This window comes from Dicentrarchus labrax, unplaced genomic scaffold (assembly GCF_905237075.1).
Source record: "Dicentrarchus labrax unplaced genomic scaffold, dlabrax2021, whole genome shotgun sequence".
NCBI lineage: Eukaryota > Metazoa > Chordata > Actinopteri > Moronidae > Dicentrarchus > Dicentrarchus labrax.
Genome location: NW_026136703.1, coordinates 6,022,754 through 6,038,016, shown reverse-complemented (window position 1 = coordinate 6,038,016; position 15,263 = coordinate 6,022,754). Strand labels below are relative to the sequence as shown.

Genomic DNA, 15,263 nt, shown 5'->3' with positions numbered 1-15,263 from the left:
CTTAAGGTTGTAATAAATTAAAAGTAAATAAAATTTAAATGAAACTATTAAATGACAATGTGCACATGAGCATGATCCAGCAGTCTGTCTCACCAGTCGGGGTCTGGTCTCCCTCAGGAAGGTTTTGAGGTCTCCACCAGTCATCAGCTCCAGCAGGATGAACCTGGGCATGGCCTGCAGACTCACTCCTACACAACGCACAATGTTCTGGTGGCTAAACTTACTGCAGGGACAGAAACGCCACAGGGATAAGTGTCAGAAATGGCTTTGTTGGCACTATTTGAGGCAGACTTTTGTTCATTGTCTAATGAACCTACCTGATTATTAGAGCCTCCATGAGGAAGTCCAATTCATCTTGCTCAGAGCAAACTTCTGGAAGGGTCTATTGTAAACAGAAAAATAATCTCAGTGTTATGAATGTTTTATTATCCAGTAGTTATTATGTTTTGTATGTAGTGCCTTATCTGATTCAATCAGCTGACCGTGGAAAAACAGTTAGTGTATCAGAAACTGGGTGAGAACTCACCTTGACTGCCACTTGCAGTGGACTTAGTTCACCTGGTATCCCCACTGCCAGCCCTTCGTAGACTTCACCGAAAGCCCCGTGACCCAGACCCCTGGACACACAAAAACATTTATTATTTACAAATACATTTATGTTTAAGATGTTGAGCTGTAACTCTCACACTAGAAGCAGTCAGCAGGAAGACATGTCTGAAATATACCTGTGTTCAAATAATGATCACCTATGGAGCTAAATACTCTGTAAGGATATGGGAGCCATGCAAAAAAATCTACACAAGTGATTTCTTTAAAACAGCTCGGCAGACATTCTACTGAGTATTCTAAAGTAGAGGTTTTCCAGCGTTTCAGCCCACAGAGGCAAATAACTGTCTACGTGTGACATCCTGCTGCAGATGTCAAAGTGTAGAATGTACTTTGACACCAAATTATAGTTTTGATTTTCCCCTTTGTAGCTATTTCACTTGATTCATAACTTGCTTAAATCTAGATGCCAGAAAATATTCATGGGTCCACAAGAAAAGGAATTTCTCACAAAGATTAAGAACCAGAATGATAAACTGGTGAACTATAAACACATGAAAGATGCATTAAAAATTGAAAAGAGCCCTGCAAAAATCATTTCTCAGCCCCTGGGATCACTGCAGTAGACCCATACACTGTGAGACTTCACACTTTAGTATTTCAGGCTTTATTTAAACTGCTACTCCTCAGACCATGTTGTATTTATGAGTCCAGCATACTTCAATTGTTTGTACTAATTAGTGTTCATTATAATTACAGTGAACTTTGCCATTTGTCATGTTTGTTCAGATACTGTTGTCCTTGAGTCAGTGATACCACTACAGATGTAGACAGATGTGTTCAACTCAAACCGCATTTGTTCATAATGGTCATTGTGTCATTGTGGTCCTTTAATCTGGGCTCTTTTACCTGGTGAGGGAGATATTACGTCGCGGTACTTCCTTCAGGTCATTTACCGATGCCGTCTTGCCGGCGAAGCAGTAGTTGGGGTTGTAGTCGGTCATGATGGTGGAGGCCCGCAGCTTACTGAGCTTGCAGTCTGGACTCTGCAGCTCCAGCTGAATAGACTGCAGCTCTGTGTGCTTACGCCTGTACACTGGTGAGATGAAAATGAAAGATGAATTTCATTCCACTACGGAGATATCCACAATTTAAAAACAAACAAAACCTTGAACCCATCTTCTTGTAGAAAATGATTGCTGGCAGCCAAAGCACACAAAGTGGAAAGCTTTTACACTTATTATTTCTCTAAAGACCTTTTGCTTGTACAACAATTTTTATGAAATACAATTCCTTTGTGTCTGTGAAATATTGATTCCTCTCTATCTGATGCCAGATTTTTTTTTCTAAAATATTCAGATACATAATGTTTCAGAATTAAACCCTCGACATATGAAAAGGTCTTGTAAATGTGTGCATCTAAAAGTTATAATACTGTATAAGAAAACATAACAACAGTACGCACAAAACAAAGACAACTTACACCTCCGAACAACTGCACTTTATGCAGAACAGCCTGCTATATGAAGAGACACAGCTGTATCTCTCTCCCTTTCTCTCCATCTCTCTCACTCTCTCTCTCACACACACACACACACACACACACACACACTCGCGCACACACACACACCTCGCGCACACACACACTTGCAAACACTCACACACACACACGCACGCACGCACGCACGCACGCACACACGCACGCACGCACACACACACACACACTTTGTAGTGCTAGAAGCCTCGACTTGGGCTGGGAACACATTAGTCGCAGGGAGAACTGTTTGTGTGAGTATGTGTGTATGCTTATGTGTGTGTAGGGGAGTTATTTATTTACCAAGTGCTGTCTAATGTACGAGTGCCGCCAGCCACCGGCTAAGCAGCCATCCATCATTAGTGCGTTTCATTCATCACAGTGGTAGTCCCATACCTTCTCAGCTCCCGCCTCGTCTACTGATGTGTGTGCAAGAGTGTAGGTGGGTGTCTGGATGTGTACGTCGGCCTGCAAGTATGAGAGTGAGCGTGGGTGTGTGTGGAGGAGATGATGGCTCAATGAGTGCATATGTCTGACTGTAATAGCCTGAAAGCAGGCGGGCAGACGGATGTCTGCACTGGCTGCGAGACTCACTTCCCCTTCTGACAACAATCTGGTAAGGGCCGTCTCAGAAGGATCAGGCCAGACACTGGAGAACTTTGTGTGTGTGTGTGTGTGAGAGAGAGAGAGTTGTCATCTTCATTGTGTTAAGTCACTGTGTGTCATATGTGTTCTTTGTTCTCCTAAACCAGTGGTTCCCAGTGAGGTATTTACCATTAGTCACAAGTTGCATATGCATTTGAAGTGTAAGCATTTCACTAAAAAGTGATATTCCCCTCCAATTAGAAATTGCTTAAGCTGAGTAATTCCAAAAAGAAATGATTTGGAAAAAATAAAATAAGTTTATACAACACATCGCCTCAGATTTAACTTTTGAGCCCAGAACAGACACCCTGGTTGGTTTCAGACATGTTCATTGTAAATAAACTCATTAAACAGCAATTGGTAACCTCCACCAGCCATGTTGAAGGGTTGGAGTGTAAAAGGTTAAAGGGTAACTTCAGTGTTTCAATTCTAATGCTATTGGAAGAGGAGTGAGAGGGAAGTCGATCATGAGAGAGTGTAGAGCCAGCCAGCTGATTGTTGGAACAATGGAAAGACTAGCAAAGACTGTTTTGGTGACTTTTATTATTATCATAATTATTATAATTATTGTTATTATTAGGAGTTTAAATGGTAGAGGTAAAATTACAGTTTTTGTCAATGGAGACAGGTGGCTTTGAACACAGCAATACAACGGCTGTTTCTAGTTACAATCTTACTCTTTCAAAAAAAGGTCCCCTTAGAATAGCAATTTGAGCCTGTCAGTGGGAAAAACAAGCACTTTTAGTGGACGTACTTTGACGGACGCATTTGGCCACAAAGATTACGTTGCAGCCAGTTTTGCGGCTTCCGTCTGCAGCACTGACGCTTAATACTGGACCAATTTCAAGAATTGTTGTCTCCATTTGTCACTTATACACAAAAACATGGGAAAATCAACCTTTTTCACAGCAGCCATTTTGACATGAAACAGTGAGGTAAACAGATTTTATCAGTGATAATAATTTAGATTCAGTTCTATTCATGTCAAACAGAGTCAAGGTGCTGCTATTGTACATGTTAGCTCACTGAAAAGACTCTGCTACACTAAATGTAATAGAAACTTAATTAGTGTAATTTTAACACCTGTGTTTACCTACATTATTTCATATCAAAATGGCTGATGTAAAAAGGTCTACAGGATCCATACTGAAGTACTGAAGTGACCCTTTAATTACCTCTCTGATCTAACATCCTGTTGGTCTGCTTAATAATTTGTGGTATCTCATCATTTGTGTAGGACTTTATATCCTTTGGTCTAAAGTAATTTCAGCTGTTGGTGCAAATATTACCTTACAATGAGTGTGCCAACAACAAAAAGACTTAACTGACATCCATTGACTAAAATACATCTGTATATGCTATTATTATCTTTATCCCTAAACAATTAAATCATGAAATGTCTTATCCTCTAGAATTAGACCTGCAGTGGGTGATACCACTTAAGATTCATATATTTGTGTCTTAGTATCATATAATGTCTAATGGGTGCTTGCAATATGATTCCCACCCTCTTGCACAATGCAACAGGAGATCTTGACCGATTAAGAACGCTTACATATCAATACTTACTTATCATGACTCCGGACACGGCCAGCAGCAGGGCGGCGATGAGGGCCGAGGTGCCCACTGACAGACCCAGCGCCAGGTGGGAGAGAGACGGCTGGGGAGTCAGCACGATTACCTCTGCAAGACAAGGGGAAACAACAGCGTTCCACAGTTGTTATCTTCCCCAGTGGAGTATTAACATTCACTCCGCTGCTCTGATCCCCAACTTAATTAATGATGTGAAAGCGATGACACAACAGAGCTTAGGAGCAGCGACGGCCGGTGCATGTCAATTCCTTTTCAGTGGCGAGGGGAGATCTCATTTCGCTTGTCTAAGTTGAGGAACAAATCCGCACACCGAGAGAGACCATATTGAGATTGCGACCTTTTCTGACCTAGCATCATAGAATTATCTACTGCTTGTCAGATTTGCCCTATGATTTGCAAATAATAGGGCAAGGAGACACTCTATGTCGTTAAGCTATTATTGAGACGGTAAGGACCCTGTTATTTTGGTTCAAATTATAAAGTGACATTCCAGATCTACATTCATATACTCATTCATCTGAGATTACTAATCATTATTGGAGAGGCAATTCCAGGTCCACACGGGTTTGTCTACATACAATTTAAGCAAAGAAGACATGGCACTTATGAAAATGGATATTTAGTCATGGTTGACATGGTCTAATGGGCAGAGCCAGGTGCATGAACTTATCCAGTACAATGTGACATGAGTATCCAGGTGAGGCCTTTTATCCTTAATCCCTGACATGATAAGATAAAAGAGCTTTATATGACTGTAGCACAGAGATAAATTACAATTCACAGAACACAACTTAAATACCAGCTAATACTGCTATAGCTATATCCATTTTCATTAACAGGTTAGCTTATCCTACGGATTGATAATTACTATGAATGATCAAGGCACTATTAAAAAACCCTTCCTCAGATAAAGATTCAATAAAGTACAGAGCCTTCCAGGCTTAATTACTTTTGTAGATTAATTTGTTATCTGTTCACTGAGTCACAGTCTATTACAGGTACAATTACATTCAGCTTAACTCATTTCTACATTTGGATTAATTTCACATATTCGTGTCGAGGAGAGAGAAATAGATTATGGTTCTTCATCACAGACTGTAAAGTATGTGTGTGTATGTGCAGTGCTTTGTGTCAGACCTGTAGTGTTGATGCAGGACACACCGTCTGGTGCCAGGATGAGGTCATCATCACAGTAGCAGAGGGTACTGTCCTGGATCTCGTAGCATTCACCGCTCACACAATGGCTGCAGTTTGGCACTGGACTAATGATCACCTCACCATCCCCTTCCATAGCTGTAGGCGTCCCCACGTCACACACAGACACACACACAGACACACACAGACACACACAGACACACACAGACACACACACACACACACACACACACACACACACACACACACACACACACACACACACACACACACACACACAGAGGGGGCAGAGCACAGGTTTCTAAAATGAGCAGGGCTTGATTCCTTCAGGAATCATCTCCAGGATGTCTCCCAGTAAAAAGAAAAGTATTAACTGCTGCGTAATTTACTAGAAATTATCTTAGTTAAAGAATGCACGAGGATGTCTTTTTATCCTCAGCACCATTATCACCCAGCACACTCTACCCAGTTACACAAAACATATACTAGATCATAGTCTCAATAATAACTGAATCAAAAACAAAAATCCCTCTAAGACCCCACATCCTCCCACCTTTTTCTATTCAAATAGTGAAAACCAAATGTGTCATTTTAGTCTGATTATCAGGTGTGTGTCTTGAATAAATGTTATCAAAGAGAGGTTTGTTATTAAAAGAGTGGGTGTGTTTAAAAAGCCCTGGTTTACAGCACTGTCAAGAAGAAAAATAATATATAGATGGAAAATGTGGTGATAACTGTAGACATGATGACTGAACTTCAGTTTAGTGTGTATGTGCTACTGCTGTGGTCTTAAACCTGTAAACTAACACTGGGTTAAAACTGGGAGAGCATGGATCAGCATCAGAATTCTGTTCATGGTCAGCCGGTTTATTGCTGCAGCCCGACAGTGTTCAAATTACACTGCATGATATAATTTCATGAACAGAACTACCCAGAATGAACAAACTATACGAGATGAATCGAGCCTGGATGGGTCATCATGTTGTATGGAGGGCTGAGAGCTTGCAGATTTTCATTCCAGCAGACTTTAACCTTAAACTATATGAATTTACTGACTCAAGGTGTGTTTGTCAGTCTGCTGTGGTCCTGGCTGGAAGAAAACCAGCAGACTCTCTGCCCTCCACCACACAACTGCTCATTCTGCCATAAATTGTTTGATTTTTACAACATCACTTATGTTATTTAGATTTAAAGAAACCAATTCTCTTAATTGTAAACTACAGAGAGCAGGGACAACTCAGTCTAACATGAATTAGTTAAGGGCTGTCTGTGAAAGCTTGTTCTGTTTAGTAAGCAAAGCAAATGCACTCATCTGCAGAATCTATTTTCTCTCATCATTCTCTTATCAGCTGTATAAGTGCAAATACATAAATCTAACCTAGAAACACTAGAGAGGTTTCCAATGAAGAATACAAATGTCTCGAGTGCAGGTGTTGACTGTGTACTAGCTGTGATACTCTGTGGATCTTTAGACACATGTTGAATACTTCATGTTACTTTTCTACTGCAGTGAAGAAGGTAATAATGTCTTCTCTACTGAATTTTACAAATATTTCTTGGGCTATTGTTTATGATGTAACTGTATGTACTATGCAACAGTTTCTCCACTATTGAATTTATGTAGGCCTTATACAGATATGTCATTTTCCCCTTAAGCTTATTGATGGATTTTTATTATTGATTTTTTGGGATTCTTGCACACGAAAATCTTTATATTTCTTCTTCATGGAGCTGGATAAAGTGAGATTCATTGAAGCTCTCTTGGACTTTAATAACATGCATGTTTTCTTCAGTGCCTTCCAGCGACTAGTGACGGCAATATGATTGGATGACTGTGTGATCCTATCAGTATTAGTCTTCCCACACTGGTCCTAAAGCAGCCTGTATTCAGTGGATTGGGGCACTCTATTTCAAACTGGTTGTCTGTGTCCATAATGGAATGATTTTTGATCCTGTTTTAGGTTTTCAATGCACACAGCAGGATTGTCCGGCATCACTTGCTGTTTTCATTTGAGCTCGAGATCCTGCCTGTGCAGCTCAAGCTGAGAAGGAAATTACTAGAGTAGACATTTGTGATTTCAACACCAAACCATGCCCTTAAACCTTAGATCTTTACACAAAATATATTCTTTTAAGTTATCAAATTATAGATATTACAACCTGATATTCCATGCTGCATGCTATCATAATGATTTGGGCCTTAAGTCACTGATTATAAATCTTGTCACTTTCTTCTCTCTTTCTTTTCCAGGAATATAAAACCTTTAATCATACACATTTCTAATGTTTATTGTCTGTCATATAATGTGTGATTTTTTTTCATGAGACGGCAGAAATGGGGACATTTGGGAGCTGTTGCTGGACAAACATCACAAGTTTATGGCCTGGCCAGCACTACGGTTGTATCCTGAGATTCAGGTTAACAATCCTCTCATTAGCTTTTGCTTTGAAAATAGCTAAAATAGTTGATGAACATTGGAATTGTAATTTAATTAATAAAAGAATTGGGTGCAATGCCAAATTTCTGTCTTATTTACAGTTGAAATTCATTCTGAAGTCTTTTTCGTTCAGAGGAAATGAAGTAAGGACGATAACAAATTGAGGAGTGTGGCTGTTGAAAGTGGCACTGCCTCACCAGACAGCATCACCCCTATTAAAGCTCAATGGGAGAGAGATATCAGTGTGCACTTTACCACAGCCCAATGGAAGACCATTTTAAAAAGCACTTCACTTTTCACATTTTACCCTTTTTCTATCTCTGTAGAGCTGAATGAGGAGGGAATCTTTGATGCAGCATTGATGGTCAACTAGCTTATTGCTACAACTAACATTTTCTGTCAGACTGTGTTTTAGTGCCTGTCAAGTTCAAATGTACAAGAAGGATAAAGCAAACAAGTTTACACTAGATTGATTTATTGAGGCGTTCTTCCTCTCCCTCTGGAAGTGTTGTAATCAATTAAATAATCTAGGCATGTCTTCAGACTCCATATCTGCTGTACATTTTTACAATATCCTTTTCTGACGTCACAGAGTGAAGCAACTCGTTCTCATCTTGCAGTACAAATCTATATTAGTTACGTGCTGTGAAAGCTTGTACTGTAGAAAGCAAACCAGATGTACCACAACAAAAACTAATTTAAAATATCAATAGCAAAAACAGTTTTTCTCATCATTCTGTGAAGTATAAACACATTAACTCTCACCTACAGACAATATAAATGTATCAAATGCTGAATACAAATTTCTTGACTGCAGGTTGACTGCTGTCTAGTTTGTCTAGAATGGTTTCACATTACCTTTCAGAGGAAAGAGGAAGAGCTCTCCCTCGGGGCCAAGGAATGATGTGCCATCGTCACCGTCGTGTTTGGGGTTGTTATCTATGGAGGTGTTACCACCTAGAAACCAGGAGGGCAAACAAAGTGACAAATTCTCAGTGCCATCCTTATATTAATTAACACATGGTATAATCTATGGGAATTGAACAATAACATTTAAAAGCAAATTTTATATATCAACCTAGACGGAAACACTTAAGGACAGCTGTAATCCCAGTCAGGCTCACTGATTGTCTTCCATGTTTGTTTCTACATATTTCACACTTTTTATCCTTGCGTGTCCCAGTGCATCCTAATCTAGCAGTTATTTTCATTATGCTTACCAGCCTATTTACTTTATTGTTATTTATATTTCTTATTATTATCTATATTTTTTTCTTTTCACGCATTATGCTGTGTACTTCCCACTGCTGTTATGCTCCAGTTATCTACTGGAGATCATGAAAGTTTATCTTAAATTGCTCAATGATTCACTACAAAGAAACACAAGGTGTCATATTGTGATACAGTGTTGGATGTATAGTCTAATCCATGTTGTTAGAGGGACAGGACATGCAGCTGTTTCTAGGATTCAGCCTGATCCCTGATCTATAAAATCTTCCCCTGTCACATTCAGTATAAAACACAAATGGCACTACAAGATTGGGGTCAAACCTGACAGCTCAAGACAATTTATTTATTAAACAATGTCTAGGCTTTCCAGAAAAAAAGCCCTCTACCTCTGTAGCCTCCACCGCCGCCCCCGGACATACAGCCACCCCCGCCGCCCCCGAAGCCGCCGTGGGTCTGCCAGAACTTTTGACAGGCCTGTCCTCCCTGACCTCCCAGCACCAGCGGTCTGCCACCCTGACTGATGGGAGCACTGTCATTCCAACCTCCGCCTCCACCTGTCAACAAACACAACACAACTTTGCAATGATGTGGAGTTGTGCAGCTGTGTGGGAAATGGTGTGTGTGACAGAGGGAAAGAGAGAGGATTCTGAAATGGGTCTAAGTTGTGTAAAAAGGATGCTAAACTGCAGGAATGCATTTGTATGCATATAGGCAGGCACCACACACACACACACACACAACACACACACACACACACACACACACACACTATATTCTCACACACACACACACACACACACACACACACACACACGCACACACACACACACACACACACACACACACACAGACACAGACACAGACACAGACACAGCAATACCCCATTAGTGTTAACAACACTGGTTAGAGCAGGGACCACAAAAACAAAAACCCCTTAAAAGAGACCTGGTGAAACAAGATTAAAGTTATAACTAATAAAGTTAAAACTAATCCCTCCCACACTCCCCAGCACTAGCAAATTTAATTTCCCCTTTCATTTTCCTCCTTCTTCTGTGAAGCCTGAGAGATACAAACAAACAAAAAACCCCACTTCTCACCACACTAGCAACAAAACCCCCCAGACATGCTGAATATTTCATTTTTCATTCACTGAGTTTCCTCAAAAGCAAACCCCTGGCTTTGTGAAGATGTAAAAATCAATATCTTATGTTTTCTGGGCTGCTCGTCAACTCCGAGCACATGAATAATGGAAGTTGCAGTGAGCATGGATGTAGCATTACACTGGTAGATCGAAGCATGTACTTGTGCCCAGCAATGACAGGGGACACAGTGCTCCATATGAATAATCGTGAGGAGGGCCACACTGTGTTTTGTTTTTTGCCAACACACAAACACAGAGAGGAAGAAATATGTATGAAAGTCATGCATTAGGACAGAAGTAAACACCTCCAGGATAAATTGATGTGTTTACAAGTAAAGGTAGACATGCAAATAAACACTTCCACTTCAGGCTATCTGTAAACTGGGCTTATTACTTCGTGTACATGCGGGGGGGGCATGAAGAATAGACACAGCCTTTCTCATCATAAAATGGTGAAAGATAAGCCACACACACTAGAGTAGTGTAATGGGGTATTACTCATCTACTCTCATCTATTCAGTCATTTTATATCAACGTCTCAATATCTCATACACACCACGCAATGGGCCTCTTTCACAAAGTGTGTACTCATAAATGTATACGAGCGTTTTACACATAAATCAGGGTTAATATTTTCTAATCATGCATACATACATGATGAAGGCCCAGCTTGCTTAGAACATGTAAATTAACACACACATCAAAAGGTGTGTGTAGAATACCTGCAGCATTTGACTTCCCGTTGCGTCCCGGTTGGCTGGGATCATAGTCCCTCTGCTCCAGCTGGGTCTCTGATTGGCTGCTGTAGCCACGTCCACCTCCCCCAGCAGCAATGATGAGGGGGATGTACAGTCCTTTGTCCACCTGGGTTATTATTATTTACAGTGAGATTTATGTAGTGCTGTCTGCTCTTCAAAAGAATAGCTCAACATTTTGAGAGATATGCTCATTTGCTTTCTTGCCAAGAGGTAGATGAAAAGATTAACACCATCTCATGTTTGCATGGTAATTATAATGCTGGAACCATCAGTTCCCCTAAGCAGAGCTAACTGGCTGCTGGCTGGCTGGTGGAAGATGGTCCTGTTCGTCAGCTTATCTGTTCAGTGATGAGAGCAGTGACCCCAAAATAACTTGTGTCCCTGGCAGATTCTCAGCTCCACTCTTTTATTTCCACTCTTAATTATCCTTGCTATAATGAGTGACAGCAGGCCACTAATATTAACTCAATGATATGAATTGTTTGAATGGTACATTGAGCTGATATCCCCATAACTGTGTAATATGTATTCTGCTTTGCAACAGACAAACTGGGCCAATATTCTATATATCATATATCATATAAATCAAGATCTCTATAAACTATGTGCAGTTCCTAAATATCTGGTATAAAAATATCTCCCTGTCCCCTGAGAGCATTATTCCCTCAGCACCTTCTTACCTTAAACACATACGTAGCCCCGCCACCTCCTCCTCCGCCCCCTTTCACTTGTGTTTTGTTCACCATCGGGCTGCTCTGTTCCAGGCAGATCTTATTCAGCATGATGTTGGACTGCAGGGAGGGAGAGAGATGTCAGTTCACACAAGAATTGTTTTCATGGATGTCAGTTGTGTATGAGAAGGCTGAGCAGTTGCCAAACCCCAGCTGCTGTGAGTCAGGGTTTTAGCATTATAATGGTGAGCAAATACCAAGCAAGAACGCAGGAACACGGGAACTTAAGACGCGAGGGCCAAAGTTCCCCCTTATAAAGACAATTCCAGTGAGATTTAAGGTTACTGATTTCCTGTTTACACTCAGTTTTTACATGACTGTACATCTGTAGATCATGGCTGTATTAATAATTGTAGAACAGCTTCCTGCTCACACTGATGGGATGATATTACTGACTAAATAAGACATCTCTGGAGTTGGTTTATATGCAGTCAGAAGCTTAAGTGAAGTAAATGAGGCTGATAGGTGTGACAAAAACTAATTCAATATATATAGTGAATAGTTCATTATGTTGCACATAGATGTGAATAGAGATGGATTTCCTGGAGTTAGTGTGTTTTTCACCAAAATTAAATTAATTAAACTAAATTCATGTTATATCCAATAACCTCACCATCAAACACACCTTTATTAAACCATCTTTATTACAGTTCATAGTAATATATTCATGTTCACATTACCCGGTCTGTTGGTGGCATTTTTACTGCTTACCAATAACAAAGGTCATCTTTGTTCTCTTGACTGTATGTTAAAAAAAGTCAGAAATTATGCATTTTATTCGTCACTTGTCGTTGTTCCACTCTGTTTCCCAGAGATATATCCTCTTTCTAAAAATGGAACTGGATGTTTTGTTGGCAAATGATGTGAGATGCAGGGTCTTTGCCATAGCTGGGGTTTTATGAATTGATGTGTCTGCCTTGTGTGTGCTATCATGCTGAACTGCCTAGAGCCAATCCTACTATGAGAGCGAGAGGGCAGAAGTGTCCTCCCCTCACTCTGTCTCAACCTCACTCAGACACAGACACACTCTCACAGTCGCTCATTGCTCCCTCGACTCCCTCATCTATCTGAACCCAAGCTCTGAGGGGTGGGACTAGTCACTGTGATTGACAGCTAGAGGGGGTAAAAGGCAGTGCATTTAAATGTTCTGGGAGAGTCTTCCTCACCCAGCCTGCTTTGTCATTGCAGCTTCTCACTTTAAAGTTGAGTTTCTGTCTGAGAGAAAAAAAACTACAGAAAGGGTGTGTGTGTGTGTGTGTGTGTGTGTGTGTGTGTGTGTGTGTGTGCGTGTGCGTGTGTGTGTGTGTGCGTGTGTGTGTGTGTGCGTGTGTATCTGTGTGTGCGTGCGTGTATCTGTGTGTGCGTGGTGTGTGTGTGTGTGTGTGTGTGTGTGTGTCTGTGCACAGTAGAAAGAGAAAGACATGCACAGAGAGAGTGAGTATTTGTCAGGACAAGGGGGGTATCATTTCCGTCACCAGAGGGAAGGCTAGGTGTGAGAAAACACTGTTCCACGGCACAAATCACTTTCAGAGCGACCCTTTGGAGAGAGCTGCTGCCTCTTGCTGTCAGAACTGAGGGGAAATAAGAAGAACCTTAAATGACTTTCAGCCTCACTTTAGAACAGCCCAGCCCCTCTCTGCTGTCTGTGCGGAGCACTTCAAGACATACAGTTAAAAAACTAATAACTGGATGACAGTGGAGAGGACCGCTACCTGCTAAGCTACACCTCTTGAAAATAAAGCCACAAAACACAAGAGGCACTTGAACTGCCTCACGTCCAGGTATAACCACTGTAATACAAGAAGGGAAGCTAAATCAATATTATCTTATAATTCACATGTAACCATTTACATTTCATCTAAAGGTTGTTTTGACTTTAATCTTAGCTTTTTACTGTTTTTTATTCTTTTATTTCTATGGTGTCTGTTCCCTGTTTAATGCTTTCTAATGCACTTATCGTTTTGAGATAATTGCTCCAACCAGTTCATTAATTAAGATGACCTTCCCCCAGTGACAATGTATTATCATTAAAGGATCAGTATGTAGGATTTAGAGGCATCTAGCAGTGAAGTTTCATATTTCAACTAACTGAGCAATGCTGGCATCTCTATTTGACGACTTTGTAATAAGAAGGGGCTGCAGAGAGTGGGAGAGTACGGTGGCTGTAAAGCTCGTGAAAGGCCCTATCTACAGCCAGTGTTTAGTTTGTCCATTATGGTTCAACAGGGCGACTCCATGGAAGGCAACCTGCACCGTCTTTAGATAATAATGGCTCATTCTATGGCAACAAAAACACAATGATTCTCATTTTAAGGTGATTTTACACTATCCATTTCTGCCAATAGATCCTCCTGAATGTCAGACACTAGACCTTTAATACTGTATATCATAAGGACATTAAAACACCAATGTAGGGATTCCACAAAAATAATAGAATTTCACAACTGTGTTTTGTCAAACATTTCAGAATCTGTTGGTATTTTCCTCCTCTAATAAAACATACAGTAAGTGCCAAAATTCAGCAACTAAGCCATTTCCCCTCTTTTTTCAGTAGAGGGACAGGCCTTAGTTTTCAAACGTTTAAATAGTTGATGATGGATGGTGTCACTGGCGACTAGAGGGATTGTGGGGGTTTTAGTCTCAGTGTTGTGAACTGTGAGGGGAAGTAAGCTGCTCTGCTGCCAGTGAAGAAACTCCAGAGCATAATGGATGACAGCCACCCCTGGCAAAAGAACACAAGTAAACTTTAGAGAGACAATGGGAAGATTGCTGAAAGCTTCAACCGCAGATTTAAACAGACGTTGGTCCCCATAAAACGTTACAATTTAAAGCACGGGTATCCACAGTGAGGTCCAGGGACCCCCTCAGGGTCCATGAGGAGGATCACCGGATCATATCAAGGTCCAACTGAAATTAAATTGCATTTGTTTTTGTCGGCTAGAGCACACATAGTATCTGCTGTCAGCTGCTGTCAATCAAACACAGACAGGGGCTCGCCCATCCAGCTGGCTCAGGAAAAGGAGCCTTTCTGCTATTATCCCAAATAACTTTTAATAATAAAAGACTATTAACAATACAGTTATAAAAAACAATAAATATAAATATAAATAATCTTTCTATATTGGCATCATTTCGAGAAAACAAACAAGAGACAGACTTACATTGGGGCATGCATCCTCTCCTTGCTGTCCCACCAGGATGTAAAGCAGCTCGCCCTTCCTCAGCAGGAAGTCTCCTGTGATGTAGACACCATGTGACCTGCTCATGGCCATTACGCTTCGACCGCCAGCTGCACCGTAGGCTGTGATCCTGGGGTTTAACAGAAACAAATATGTAGAGACACACACAACACACTTGTTGGTGACGTTGGTTGAATTTTTCCATCTGGTTTGGAGGGGCTTATATGGACAAAGGTGTTTATTCTATATTCTAAGCTGTACAGCAGGTGTTTATCAGAGATAACCTGAAGCTGATAAACAGTCCCTGTGCATT

The 15,263-nt window shown here is 40.8% G+C and overlaps 1 protein-coding gene across 2 annotated transcripts in view; it reads right to left on the bottom strand.

Annotated features, from left to right (window-relative positions):
- alk (ALK receptor tyrosine kinase) overlaps positions 1-15,263 on the bottom strand; it is a 310,223-nt gene that overhangs the window by 12,860 nt on the left and 282,100 nt on the right. For both annotated transcript variants that reach the window (XM_051395754.1, XM_051395755.1), the window contains exons 13-23: positions 14,933-15,080; positions 11,721-11,831; positions 11,005-11,146; positions 9,528-9,695; positions 8,770-8,868; positions 5,456-5,611; positions 4,295-4,408; positions 1,456-1,642; positions 527-617; positions 318-382; positions 94-223 (exon numbers count right to left, since the gene is read on the bottom strand). In XM_051395754.1, coding sequence (XP_051251714.1) covers positions 94-223; positions 318-382; positions 527-617; positions 1,456-1,642; positions 4,295-4,408; positions 5,456-5,611; positions 8,770-8,868; positions 9,528-9,695; positions 11,005-11,146; positions 11,721-11,831; positions 14,933-15,080 — 1,411 coding nt within the window. The remainder of the gene's footprint in view (positions 1-93; positions 224-317; positions 383-526; positions 618-1,455; positions 1,643-4,294; positions 4,409-5,455; positions 5,612-8,769; positions 8,869-9,527; positions 9,696-11,004; positions 11,147-11,720; positions 11,832-14,932; positions 15,081-15,263) is intronic.